General features: G+C 38.1%; 1 protein-coding gene across 1 annotated transcript in view; it reads right to left on the bottom strand.

Moving 5' to 3' along the window:
- Window positions 1-15,557, bottom strand: part of IL31RA (interleukin 31 receptor A) — a 79,026-nt gene that overhangs the window by 39,820 nt on the left and 23,649 nt on the right. The window contains 1 exon segment of the mRNA XM_041767497.1: window positions 8,831-8,921. Within this exon segment, the coding sequence (XP_041623431.1) occupies window positions 8,831-8,921 (91 nt within the window).

Here is a 15,557-nt window from a genome sequence, read left to right as displayed (position 1 = left end):
CAAAAAAAGTCTCAAATAAACAATCTAAACTTACACCTAAATTAGGAGCTAGAAAAATAACAAATAAAATCCAAAACCAGCAGAAGGAAGGAAATAATAAAGATTAGAACAGAAATAAATGATAAAGGAACTAAAAAACAATCCAACAGATCAATGACTAGGAGATGGTTCTTTGAAAAGGTCAATAAAATTGATAAATGTCTAGCCAGACTCATCAAAAGAGTGAGAGAGAAAGAGAGAGAGAGAGAGAGAGAGAGAGAGAGAGAGAGAAAGAGAGAGAGCTCAACAGAATCACAAATGTAAAAGAAGAAATAACAACCCACACCACAGAAAGACAAACAAATGTAAGAGAATGTTATGAAAAATTATGTGCCAACAAATTGGACAACATAGAAGAAATGGATAAATTCCTAGAAACATAAAATAATCAAAACTGAAATAGGAAGAAATAGAAAATCTGAACAGATTCATTACTAGAAAGGAAATTGAGTTAGTAATCAAAAAACTCCAAGGAAACAAAAGTCCAGAATCAGATGGCTCCACAGGTGAATTCTAACAAACATTTACACAAGAGTTAATATGTATTCTTCTCAAACTATTCCAAAAAATAGAAAAGGAAGGTAAATTTCCAAATTCATTCTATGAGGCAAGAACCACCCTAATACCAAAACCAGACAAATCCACCAAAAAAAAAAAGAGAACTACAGGCCAATATCTTTGATGAATATAGATGTAAAAATCCTCAATGGGATACCAGCAAATTGAATCCAATGATACAGTAAAAGAAATCGTTCACCAAAATCCAGTAGGATTTATCCCAAGATTGCAGGGGTGATTGAATATTCTCAAATCAATCAATGTGATACACATCATATCTAAAGAGAAATGATAAAAACCATATGATCATTTCAATAGATGCAGAAAAACCATTTAACAAAGTATAACCCATTTATGATAAAAACTCTCAACAAAGTAGACATAGAGGGAACATACCTCATTATAACTAGGCCTTATATGGAAAAACCCACAGCCAACATCCTATTCAATGGGAAAAAACTGAGAACATTTCCCCTACGATCAGGAACAAGACAAAGATGTCCACTCTCACCACTTTTATTCAACATAATACTGGGAATCCTAGCCACAGAAAACAGATAATAAAAAGAAATAAAAGGTATCCAAATTGGTAAGGAAGAAGTAAAACTTTCACTATTTGCAGATGACATGATACTATATATAGAAAATGCTAAAGAGGGCAACCCGGGTGACTCAGCAGTTTAGCGCCTGCCTTCAGCCCAGGGCACGATCCTGGAAACCCGGGATGGGTCTCCCCGCATGGAGCCTACTTCTCCCTCTGCCTGTGTCTCTGCCTCTTTCTCTCTGTGTCTCTCAGGAGTAAATAAATAAAATCTTAAAAAAAAAAATGTTAAAGACTACACAAAAAAACTACTAGTATTGATCAATGAATTCACTAAAGTCTCAGGATACAGAATCAATGTACAAAAATCTGTTGCATTTCTATACACTAATAATGAAGCCACAGAAAGAGAAATTAAGAAAGCAATCCCATTTACAATTACACCAAAAATAATAAAGTACCTAGGAATAAGCTTAACCAAGGAGGTGAAAGACCTGTATTCTGAAAACTATATAACATTAATGAAAGAAATTGAAGATGACACAAAGAAATGGAAGACTGGAAGAAAAAATACCACTAAAATGTCTATCTTACCCAAAGCAATCTACACATTTAATACAATCCCTATCAAAATACCAACATTTTTCATAGAACCAAAACAAACAATCCTAAAATTTGTATGGAACCACAAAAGACCTCAAAGAGTCAAAGCAATTTTGTTTGGAAAAGAAAAGCAAAGCTGGAGGCATCACAATTCCAGAGTTCTAGTTACACTACAAAGCTGTAGTAATCAAAATAGTATGTGTCTGACATAAATATAGACACATAAATCAGAACAGAATAGAAAACTTAAAAATAGGAGTACCTGCATGGCTCAGTTGGTTGAGCTTTGCCTTCAGCTCAGGTTGTGATCTCAGGGTCCTGGGATAGAGCCCTATATTGGACTTCCTGCTCTGTGGGGAGTCTACTTTTCCCTCTCCCTCTGACCCTCCTCTCCAATGGTGCTCTCTCTCTCTCTCTCTCTGAACTAAATAAAGTCTTTTTTTTTTTTTAAAGAAAATTTAGAAATAAACCCACAATTATATGGTCAGGGATTCTTCAACAAAGCAGGAACAAATATCCAATGGGAAAAAGACAGTCTCTTCAACAAATGGTGTTGGGAAAACTAAACAGCAACATGCAAAAGAATGAAACTGGACCATTTTCCTACACCATACACAAAAATAAATTCAAAATGGATTGAAGACCTAAATATGAGACCTGAAACCAAAAAATCCTAGAAGAGAGCACAGGCAGTAATTTCTATGACATTGGTTGTAGCAATATTTTTCTAGATAGGTCTCCTGAAGCAAGGGAAATAAAATAAAAAATAAACTGTTGAGACTTCATCAAAATAAAATGCTTCAGCACAGCAAAGGAAACAATCAACAAAACCAAAAGACAATCCACTGAATGGGAGAATATATTTGCAAATGACATCTCTGATAAAAGGTTCTTATCTGAAATATATAAAGAACTGATACAATTCAACACTCAAAAAGAAAATAATTCAATTAAAAAATTGGCAGAAAAAAAATTGGCAGAAGACATGAACAGACATTTCTCCAAAGAAGGCATCCAGATGGTCAACTAATACATAAAAAGATGTTCAACACTACTTATCATCACACCTGTCAAAATGGCTAAATCAAAAACAATAAAGAGTAAGTGTTGGTGAGGATGTAGAGAAAAAGGAGCCCTCTTGTACTGTTGTTGGTGGAAATGCAAACTAGGAATGCCACTGTGGAAAATAGTATGGAGCTTCCTCAAAAGGTTAAAAATAGAAGTACCCTCTAATCCAGTAATCACATTATTGGATATTTACCCAAAAAAATACAAAACACTAATTCAAAAGTATTCATGCACCCCTAGGTTTATTGCAGAATTTTTATAATAGCCAAGATATGAAGCAGCTCGTGTCCCATGATAGACAGATAAAGTAAGTGTGATATAAATAAATAAATAAATAAATAATATTCAGCCATAAAAAATAATCTTGCCATTTGTAATAACATGGATGGAAGTATAGAGTATAATCCTAAGAAAAATAAGTCATAGAAAGACAAATACTATATGATTTCACTCATATGTGGAATTCAAGAAACAAAACATATGAGCAAAGGGAACAAAGAGGGAGAGAGAGATAAACCAAAAAACAGACTCTTAAAAAATAAACTAATGATTACCTGAGGAGAGGTGGGTGGGTGAATGGGTGAAATAGGTGATGGGGATTGAAGAAGGCACTTGTCATGATGAACACTGGGTGATATATGGAATTGTTGAATCACTATACAGTACACCTGAAACTAATATAACTATATGGTAACTACATTGTAATTAAAATACAAAAAAATTTTTAAAAGATTTTCTGTCTTTACTGCATGCATGCTAAAAACCATGACAAAGACAGTGATCTCTAAGTCCAAATGCTTAAAAAGACTGAGGTACCATTAGCATGATAAGTCATTCTCCATTACCTCACCTTCAATATGGAGGTGTCTGTGTGTCTAAAATGAGTCTCTTGTAGACAGTATACTGATAGGTTTTGTTTTTAATCCAGTATGATACTCTGGCTTTGGATTGGAGCATTTTTAGCCCATATACATTCAGAATTATTTTTGAAAGATATGAATTTAGTGCCATTGTATTACCTGCAAAGCCACCGTTTCTGTAGACTGACTGTTCTTTTTTGGTCTTTGTGACTTTTGGGCTCTTTGTTCAAATGATCCCCTTTAATATTTCTTGCAGGGATGGTTTAGTGATCACAAATTCTTTTAGTTTCTGTTTGTCCTGGAAGCTCTTTATCTCTCCTTCCTTGCTGAATAAAGGATTCTTGGCTGCATATTTTTCTCATTTAGCACCTTGAATATATCATGCCAGTCTTTTTCGGCCCGCCAGGTCTCTGTGGACAGGTTGCTGCCAGCCTTATGTTTCTACCCTTATAGGTTAAGGACCTCTTGTCCTGGAGCTGCTTTCAGGATTTTCTTTTTATCTCTGAAATTTGCAAGCTTCATTATTATATGTCAGAGTGTTGACCATTTTTATTGATTTTGAGTGCCTTGTGGACTTAAATGCCTATTTCCTTCCCCAGATTAGGGAAGTTCTCAGCTATAATTTGTTCAAATAAACCTTCTGCCCCGACCCCACCTCCCCGTTGTCCCCCCCCCCCCTTATCTTCGCTTATCTTCTGGGACCCCTATTAGAATATTATTGTGCTTTACGGAATCACTGATTTCTCCACTCATGATCCACTAGTTGTTTTTCTCTCTTTTTCTCAGCTTCCTTACTTCCCATCATTTTGTCTTCTATATCACTGTCTCTTCTGCCTTGTTTATCCTAGCAATTAAAGTCTCCATTTTTTTACTGCATCTCAGTCAAACATCTGGTTCCCAGAACCAGAACCATCTGGTTCCATGGGTATCAGGAAAAAATTGTTTTAAGAATGATATTCTAGGGGATCCCTGGGTGGCTCAGTGGTTTGGCACCTGCCTTTGGTCCAGGGCGCTATCCTGGAGTCTCGGGATCGAGTCCCACGTCAGGCTCCTGGCATGGAGCCTGCTTCTCCCTCTGCCTGTGTCTCTGCCTCTCTCTCCCTATCTGTCTATCATGAATAAATAAATAAAATCTTAAAAAAAAAAGAATGATATTCTACTCTACGTGAGCTTATTATAAATGAAGCTACATTTGTCTTATCCTTACTGCTTGGAATAGGACAAGAAAGCAATATTCTTTTTTAATATTTTATTTATTTATTCATGAGAGACACACACACACACAGAGAGAGAGAGAGAGAGAGGCAGAGACATAGGCAGAGGGAGAAGCAGGCTCCATGCAGGGAGCCCAATGTGGGATTTGACCCTAGTACTGTGGGATCACACCCTGAGCCAAAGGCAGACGCCCAACCACTGAGCCACCCAGGCATCCCAGAAAGCAATATTCTTTTTCAGTATATGTGCTGCCAAAGCAAGCACCAGAAAGCAATATTCTTATAAAGATATTGGAATTTAAGAAGAAAAAAATGCTATTTCTTCTACCCTCCTAGGTTCTGCAGCTGGAACCTTAAAGATGAGATTAACAAAAGACAGATTAAAAAAAAGAAAAACAGTTTATTAATGCATGAAGCACAATTCATACAGGAGAAACGTCAATGAAGAGTGACTCAAAGAGGTGGTTAGATCTCAGGCTCACATAGTATCTTAACAAAAATACAATAAATTTGTGCAGAAGAGACAAAACAAAGGAAAAGGAATTTAGTCTTTTTTAAAGATTTTTATTTATTTATTCATGAGAGACAGAGAGAGGGAAAGAGAGAGAGACAGAGACACAGGCAAAGGGAGAAGCAGGCTCCATGCAGGGAGCCCGATGTGGGACTCGATCCCAGGACTCCAGGACCACACCCTGGGCCGAAGGCAGGTGCTAAACCACTGAGCCACCCAGGGATCCCTGGAATTTAGGTTTTTAAGGGTAGTAAACTACAGGAAGGTAAATACAGGTAGGAAACTCATGGAGTAGCCTTCATTTCTGAATCTGTTGATTCTCATCATCTGTTTCCACATCAAAGTAATCCTCACGTCAAAGTGGCATATTTTGCAAGGGAATATTCTGATCCCATACCCAGGTATTACAGAAAATATTTGTGATAAATAAAATATATGTTCAGTTGTATTTCCAATGCTTATCAATATCTCCCCTTCTTGGACATATGGCAAGATTTTATTTTCTTGCCTCCTTGAAATTAGGTGTGGCCATATGACTTGCTCTGGCTTAAAGAGGACCGTTTAAGTTCTGGTGTATGATTCTCCTTTTTCTCCTTCCTCTGTTCCTGCACACTCTGCAAATTCATGCTGAGATGATAGTGTCTTAAGATGGTAGAGCCTTCATCACCATGGGCTCCTGCCTACTTCTGATAAACATATAGAATTTGCCATTTTAAACACTGAGATTTTTGCAGCATGAACGACTTCCCTGAGTAATGTGATAAAAGAGACAGTCTGCTTTAAAAATTCAGGATGCTAAGACTTGGGAGAAGAATTCATTTAATCAGTAGTTTTCTTTCTTCTCTTCATGTGTCCTCATGAATTCAAATTCTACACATGTATCTCAGGCCATTTGAGATTAGTTTTATCACCATTTGGGGATGGGAAGAACTGGAATAAGGAACCAGATAACAAATAATATTAGGCTTCACTTTAACATACTTGCTTTACTTACAATTACATTTCTGCCAGTTACCTGGTGTGATCCCGCATATCCTAACAGCTTTTACTTTATGTATGTAGTGGAACCACTAGTATTCACAGAGTCTACATCTCTATCATCCTCCCTTTCCCCTTACTGGCATACAGGGTACTGATTTTAAGTCTTATCCACTATCCCTAATTCGAGTATCAACTCTATATCTGAAAACTGTTACAAACATGTGATAGGGCACAAAGGGCACTTCACCTCTGTTATACTTTTTATAAAAGCTCAGGAGTACTGGCAAGTACTCAAAAGTTTTATTAAGATCATGAGAAGTAAGGAAAGACTAAGAAACTGTCACAGACCACAAGAGATCAGAGAGATGTGACAATGCAATGCAATATAGTACCCTGAATTCAATCCTGGAACAGAAAGAGAACATTAATGAAAAAACTAGTGAAATCCAAATAAAGTCTGGAATTTAGTCTATAATAATGTGTCAATATCACTTCCTTAGTTTTGGCAAATGTATTATAAGGTATTAACAATGGGGGTAGTTGGTTGAGGGGTATACAAAAATTGTACTATCTTCACAAGTTTTCTATCAATCTAAGACTATTCAAAAACAGAATTTTGGGCAGCCCGGGTGGCTCAGCAGTTTAGTGTCACCTTTGGCCCAGGGTGTGATCCTGGAGACCCGGGATCGAGTCCCATGTTGGGCTTCCTTCATGGAGCCTGCTTCTCCCTCTGCCTATGTCTCTGCCTCTCTCTCTCTCTCTCTCTCTCTCTCTCTCATGAATAAGTAAATAAAACATTTTTTTTAAAAAGCCAGAATTTTTATTTTTTAAAAATGGGCAACTGAAGGCTAGATTTGCCATTTTGCATATCTATCCTTCCCCAACATGTTCAAAAAAGAAGCTTTAACTATATTCCTATGTTTCTAAGAATATCTATTTCTCCTATGTCTAGAACTAAGGGGAAATATTCATTAGCTTTACTCTAAGAAAGATGAGAAGAATATTCATGTTTATCAGAGAATTTCCCACATGAAAAAAGAATATTCTTCAAAATTAAATATCCTTGATCTCCCTTCTTCCCTATATGCTCCTGATGCACTGTTGCAAGTTAGTGTTTTGAAAAATGTCTCGAAAAAGAAGAAGAACAGGGCTGATCAGAAACCTAGGGAAAGATATTCTAGAAGGGAAGTCAGGTGGAAACTGGAACCAATTGCACAGAACATGGTATAAGTAAAAGGTAATAAGAAGAGAAGAAGCCAGAGATAGAAGAAAAAGATAAGGGGAAGGGTGAGTTGATGAAAGCCATGATACACATATTTTGAACTGTAAATTGGATAAGTGGGGCCCATTTTTGGTTTCTAAGCTGGTGAGGAGAGGCTAGATGAGATTGAGAGATACAGGCCTACATGCCTATAGTGTCTATAAAACTCCTAAGCACCACAGGTATACCCCAGGGGTGGCTAAAAGGCAGGCCATCCCAGAGGAGACGTCTGGAAGATATTTTCTGTGGGTCACTACTGCCCCTTGGTCACCTTCAATTACCAAATGTTACAGTCTTAATTATATACACCCAAATGCATATGTTGAGGCCCTAACCCCCATTACCTCAGAAAATGACTCTATTTGGAGATAGGGTTTTTAAGGAGGTATTAGTTAACATGAGGCCATTAGGGTATTCCCTAATCCAAATCGATTGGTGTTCTTTAAAATCCTAAGAGATTAGGACACACAGAGGGATGACCATATGAAAAGCCATGGAAAGGAATGCTACTTATGTACCAAAGAGAGAGGTGTCAGAAAATCAACCCTGTGGGCACTTTGACTTCCAGCCTCCAGAACTATGAGAAAATAAATTTCTACCTTTTAAGCCATTCAGTGTGTAAACTGGTACATGACATGATGCCTTTTCTATGTTCCCAGTCCCCAGTCCCCACTTTTCTTCTCTGCTGTTAATACTTTTTTAATGTAAGATGCAAACTAATGGATATTAAATCCACAATGTACTCTATGGATATTAGGCCCATAGTCTTGAGTTAGACCATTGTGAAAATGTGTTATTTCATCATTTCCCTTTATGTCCTTGGGAATTATTGAAAATACTGTGAAAATTATATTTTTGTTTTTATATGTGTGTTTTACATGAAACCACTCCTCCTAACACAAAAACTATTGAGATAAGAACTTACTATCATGCTAAAACAGTGGGTCTCAACCTTTTGGGGGGTCATATTATCCTCTGAAAATATGATAGGCCATCTTGCCAAATTTGCACACAGATATGTGTACATCAACATGCACACACCTATTCACACAAATTCAGGGAGTTCAAAAACCTCTTGTTGCTCATCTACTTATGCCCATGGTCCAGGTATCCCTTTGCACTCAAATGAATAGTTCTTGTCCAAAGAAGTTAATAAAAATCAGATAATCTATAAAAGGGCAAAAGTCAACCTACCTGCCAGGCTGAGTTTGCAGAGTAGAAGGAGCATCCATAGTGCCTTGGCCCACATCATCCCCAAGTTAATGCAGGAAGGCTGAGAAGAGAACTGAAAATGTCACTGGTCAAAAGTTAGTTTCCTCTTTTGTTTTAATTTTTTTAAGTTGTATTTAAATTTAATTAATTAACTATAATGTTTTATTTACTTCAGAGATAGAGGTCAGTGATCCATCAGTATTATATAACACCGAGGGTTCATTACATCACATGCGCTCCTTAATGTCCATCACCCAGGGACCCCATATTCCCACTCCACTCCCCTCCAGTGATCCTCAGTTTGTTTGCTATGATTAAAAGTCTCTTACAGTTTGTCTCCCTTCCTGATTCTGTCTTGTTTTATTTTTTCCTCTCTTCCCCTATGATCCTCCTCTCCTTTAAACAACTCTATTTCCAGTGACAAGCAGATTCTTGGGTTTTTAAGGAAGAGTCCTTTATTTTTTTTTCTTATTTTATACTTTTAGTTATCATAACATAGACACTTCACAATTACTTCATCAACCCCACTCAATATTTAATTTGTCCATAATTCATTCCACTCTGTAGCTTGAAAAGAATACCAGCCACCAAAAAAAAAAAAAAAAGTACTGTGAGTTGTAGAGATCTGAGACCATCATTTCTCTCTGCCTCAGGCCCTAAGCCCTGCAGCCAAATGGAATGACTCCTAATCTCCCAAAAGTGCCATAGTATTTCAACATCCCCATGTTTTGCTCTTGTGGTTCCTTCTGCCTACAATGCCCTTTTCCCCTCATTCTTGGCAAATTAATTCAGTCTTCCAGACTTATCTCAAGGCTAACCTCTATACTTCTCCCCACCCCAGAGATGGAATTGTGCACCAACCCCTCACCCTGCAACATATCCTATTGCATGTGCCACACAGAATAGTGTTACCAGTTGGCTACTCTATGTAGAGAGAGTTTCTGAATAGTGAAGCTTCTCTTATTCCTCTTTGAAGCTAAGAATTTAAGTACCTACTGGTACATGATAGACATAAAATACTGTTAATGGAATTAATTAGAACAAAAAGTTTGCTGACTCTTCATCTCGTCCCACAGAGAGATGGTGGGATAATCTAAGGATGAAGCAAATGGAAAAGCAGTAACTCATTTTTGGAAGAAATAAAGGATGCCACATTTCATCTGACAGATCATTAGAGGGGGAAAAAAAGAAAAAGAAAGAGTTCTCAACAAAATAAACCATTTGAGAAAAATTCATATGCATCATTTCTGGAAAAAAACACCAGAATAAAATTTTCTCATATACAAACCAAATGAAGTCTTACTCATTGAAAATGCCTACGGCAATAAAGCAGAATGAGAATTTGAGTCTGTAATGGTAAAAATGCCATCAGGAAACAGTATGAGACTGGTTACATAACCGCAATAGTAACCACCTGTTACTCAACAGCAGTAGCTACTCTCTTAGGAAATAATGGTTTTGATTTAAAGGAGTCAAATCAAAGGGAAATTTTTAACTTTTTAAAATGAGGAATGTGTTCTTTAAAATTAGTTGTAACACTAGTAGTATTTGTCAGTGCCTAATTATTCATAACATTGTCTTAATTTTCTCCATTTTGTAGCTAGGAGACATGCCTTTATACTGGTCCTAAAAGCATTCTGGAAAAGGATAGAGGCCCAACCATGAAAACTCTATAAAAACTACGGTGCTCAAATTATCAACAAATGAATAATTATGGATGTGAAAGTTAAAATTGTTATTCTGACATGGGGTTTTATGTTTTTAAAATCTTACCAATATTAACTGTTGAATTAAACATTTTAAAATTTATGGTAATTACTGCTTTCTCCTTTAAAATGAGACTAATCGGGGATCCCTGAGTGGCTCAGCGGTTTGACGCCTGCCTTTGGCCCAGGGCGCTATCCTGGAGTTCCGGGATCGAGTCCTGCGTCAGGCTCCTGGCATGGAGCCTGCTTCTCCCTCTGCCTGTGTCTCTGCCAATCTCTCTCTCTCTGTCTATCATAAATAAATTATTATAAAAAATAAAAAATAAAATGAGAATACTCATATATTATTTGTGAATTAAAAAAACCTCAAAACAATTGGTGGGAATGTGAACTGGTGCAGCCACTCTGGAAAACTGTGTGGAGGTTCCTCAAAGAGTTAAAAATAGACCTGCCCTACGACCCAGCAATTGCACTGTTGGGGATTTACCCCAAAGATACAGATGCAGTGAAACGCCGGGACACCTACACCCCCATGTTTATAGCAGCAATGTCCACAATAGCCAAACAGTGGAAGGAGCCTCGGTGTCCATCGAAAGATGAATGGAAAAAAATAATAATAAATAAATAAATTAATTAATTAATTAAAAGAAAGAAAGATGAATGGATAAAGAAGATGTGGTTTATGTATACAATGGAATATTACTCAGCCATTAGAAACGACAAATACCCACCATTTGCTTCAACGTGGATGGAACTGGAGGGTATTATGCTGAGTGAAGTAAGTCAATCGGAGAAGGACAAACATTATATGATCTCATTCATTTGGGGAATAAAAATAATAGTCAAAGGGAATATAAGGGAAGGGAGAAGAAATGTGTGGGAAATATCAGAAAGGGAGACAGAACATAAAGACTCCTAACTCTGGGAAACGAACTAGGTAGGGGTGGTGGAAGGGGAGGAGGGTGGGGGGTGGGGGTGAATGGGTGAGGGGGGCACTTGACGGGATGAGCACTGGGTGTTATTCTGTATGTTGGTAAATTGAACACCAATAAAAAATAAATTTATTATAAAAAACATCCTCAAAACAATCAGTACCAAAACATACTCAGAGACAAAACTAGAAAAATTGCAGTAGTTGAAGAGAGTGGTATTCTAGACTTGACACAGCCTGAGTTCTAGCCCTGGCACTCCTTTGAATCATCTGGTGACCCCAGGTATTCCCTTTAAAAAAAAAAAATTTACTCATGAGACACAGAGAGAGAGAGGCAGAGATATAGGCAGAGGGAGAAGCAGGCTTCTTAGAGGGAGCCTGACGCAGGACTCAATCCCAGGACCCAGGGTTCACAAGCTGAGCCAAAGGCAGATGCTCAACCACTGAGCCACCCAGGTGCCCCCTCAGGTATTCTCTTATTCATTCAGCAGTGTCCTAGCCACACATTAGGTGTGTGGAATAAAAGATAATCCTGTCCTTAACTTCACTCTAGTTCAGTGGTTTTTTTAACAAGGAAAAGGGAGTCAGAGGATGGAGAGGATGCTAAAATCCAGAGTGAGCTACTATGACTGATGGGTCCATATCATATTCCTCCAAATGGGTTTAAGAAAACAGGAAAAAGAGTTGAGAACCATGGATCACTTGCAGAGACAGAAGCACAGACACTAATAGCAAATACCACATGGTAAGTGCTGTAATTATAATAGTGCAACAAAGAGCACAGAGGATCTAAGGAGAGAAATGAGCCAATGACTATAGAAAGTCAACAAGTGGTTTTAAATGATGATACTCCTCATTCTACAACTTGCCTGTCTTCCAGTGCCTTTTCCACTTTCCCCACACACACCCAAGGACCACCACAAAGTGATTGTTTATGGGGAGTAAACATGAACAAATTTGAGATGCCTCCCAGGGACTTAGAAATAAATTCAATTGGGAGTTCAATAGCAAAATCTGTGCACAAAGGCCAATCTAGTTATCTGTGAGTGTAAATCAGTGGGTAGAGGTCAAATGCAGTTGAAGAACTTGAGTTTACTCTAAACTCCCGCCAAGGAAATCTGGGCATATTCTCAGACAAGTGGATCTGGAAAATCATTATCATCATTTAGTTGCAAGAAACTACTCGACTAGTTCTATCTTAAGTGGGAGGAGACTTTGAGAACACAAAGGACAGATCCCCTCAGACTTTAAAATATTGATGATTAAAGAAGGGAGAAGTTGGCAGAGTTTATCCCGTACTATCTCCTGGAGGAAATGATGAAATTTCCTTGTACTGAACAAGGCAACTCATCAGACCTAACCACAGTCTTGATGAAAGAAAACTCAAAACCAAAGGTTTCCACCATTGCTATGATTCTGTGAAGACTACTATGATGATTAATTTAAGGGAAGAGACCCTGAACAAGGACACGAAGACTATCCTCAGAGCACCTTAGTAGCTCAGTCAGTTGAACGACTGACTCGATTTGGGCTCAGGTAATGATCTCAGGGTGTGAGATAAAGCCCCAAGTTGCCGGGAGTGGGGTGGAGTCCACACTCAGCAAGAAGTCTGCTTGAGGATTCTTCCCTCTGCCTCTCTTCCCACCCATGCTCCCTTCTTTCTGAAATAAATAAATCTTTAAAAAAAAGAAAAAAATCCTCCCCACTCCCTTTGGGCACCGTAAAGGTGTCACCTGTCGAAGCTTTTCTTAGGAAAGCAGTCATATCCTTAGTGCCTCCTTTGACAAGACCATTAGAATTAATGGTTTCAAATCTGGGAAAACCCTGAAGGAATTCTGTGGCCATTCCTCCTTTGTTAATGAAGCAACTTTTACATGAGATGGACTTTTTATTAGTGGGCCATCTGATGGCACTGAGGAAATCTAGAATATGAAGACTACAGAATGTTCAAATACCTTTAAATCCCAAGCAGCACTGTCAACACTGTCAACAGTGTGATCCTGCTTCCCAAAAACCCAGAGCACTTTATGGTGTGCAAAAGATGAAATATAATGGTCATCATGAACATGCAGGGGGCAGATCAGAAGCTTCAGCTCTGATAAGAGAGGTGGTGGTGATTTTGTTTGCTGCACCCTAACTGCCTGTAGTGAATGGATCTACTGTGTAGCAGGGGACTTTGTGTTCTAGTGTATTAGCACAGTTATTGGCAAACTGGAGAGAACTTGGACAGTTTACCAGAAGGACATGATTGGTATCGCACATCACTCTCATTAGAACGTGATTGCTACTTAAAGTGAAGATGGACTCCTAAAGCTCTGGAGACTCTAATTCCACTTTTCTTCTAAAATTTGCTTGAAGGTATGTACTTAAGTGAAGACAAATTCATGTATTGTTTTTTTTTTTATGCTACCTTTTCTAAGCAAATATGTGAATTTGGGCACAAGAGTAACTTTGTGAAAATTCGTGTTAAAAAAAAACCCATATCAGTCTCCCTGCAGTCTTAAATGAGGTAAAGTAGCCTCACAAAATCTGAGCAATTTCTGGGGATATTCAAGACCCTGGGCCACAGGAAATTCACAAATATTATGCCATGTTCTGGAGGAAATCAAACAATTTCCTGCATTCTCTGGGTCATCATCCCTAACATCTAAATGCAGCAGCTTTGAACAACCATCTTCAATAAAAGGTCACTTCCTAGAAATACAGTTTCTCATTAGAGGGACCTCATTTGAATACAGCATTTAATGGAGACCCAGAAATCTCAAACAACTATGAATATTTCACACTGGACTAAAGGACTCTGAAAATATATAGTGATACCACTTAAGTAACCTGTGTTTTTTTTTTAAAGATTTTATTTATTCATTTATTCATGAGAGAAAGAGAGAGGCAGAGACACAGGCAGAGGGAGAAGCAGGCTCCACGCAGGGAACCCAACTCGGGAACCCAACTCGGGATCCCCAGTCTCCAGGATCACACTCCTGACTGAAAGCACGCGCGTGCACACATGCACATGTGCACACACACACACACACACACACACACACACTATCCTTTGGCCTTTCAACAATTCCCAGCCAAGGCTGCATCCTGGATACAAAGTTTCATGTGAATATACTTGTACAAAAAAGTACCACTATGTGATTTTTCCCAGGGCTGGTCCTACTTTCATTCATTCATTTATTCATACATTCACTCAACTAATGTATGTTGATACTCATTCTCTGCCAGGACCCGTGCATACTATGGAATTGGGTTATTAAAGGATGGGCAAAGAAGAAATAAATTCTAAGTACAGAACTCTGGCCATAAGTTTAATTAAGAATCTGTGAACTCTACCGATGGGAGAGAGGAGCAAACAGGGAGCTGCCCAGCCTCATTCAGTATCCCCACATTCCTTAACAATGCGTGGTAGTGAACGTTAACTAGACTTGTTGTGGTGATTATTTCACAATATTTTCAAGTATCAAATCATTATGTTGTACACCTAAAACTAATATAATGTTATATGTAATTATATATAAATGTGGGGAAAAAAGCTGTCAAAAAAACCACAAAGTCTATAAACCCACTTGAGGTGCAGGATGCCTTTACACAAAGAACATTTTGAGATGCCAGCATCAAGATAGGCAAAATCAGAATTGTGATGTGATAGTGAGAGTCTACAAAGCGCTGACACATTACAAAAAATGGTACCTTGCCTTTTAAAAAAAATAGATTTTTATTTATTTGAGAGCATGTACAAACAGGAGGAGGGAGGGGCAGAAAGAGAGGGAGCAACAGGTTTGATCCCAGAACCCTGGGATCCTGACCTGAGTTCCAGGCAGACGTTTACCTGACTGAGCCACCCTGGCACCCCATATCCTGCCCTTCTAAAAATCCTTGTGGACTTGGTATTATTAGCTCCACTTCACAGATATGGAAGTTGAGGCTCAGTGATCTTATACAACCAGTCCAAAAACCATCTATGGCATAGCTGGGATTCTAACCCATGACTGTCTTATCCCAAAGCCTAGACTCTTTCCACAAAAATCAAACAGTAGCTATTAATGATTTTCTGTCCCTCAGATCT

Source organism: Vulpes lagopus, chromosome 8, assembly GCF_018345385.1.
Source record: "Vulpes lagopus strain Blue_001 chromosome 8, ASM1834538v1, whole genome shotgun sequence".
NCBI lineage: Eukaryota > Metazoa > Chordata > Mammalia > Carnivora > Canidae > Vulpes > Vulpes lagopus.
The sequence above is the reverse complement of the archived record's forward strand: the minus strand, read 5'-3'. Positions and strand labels throughout refer to the sequence as shown.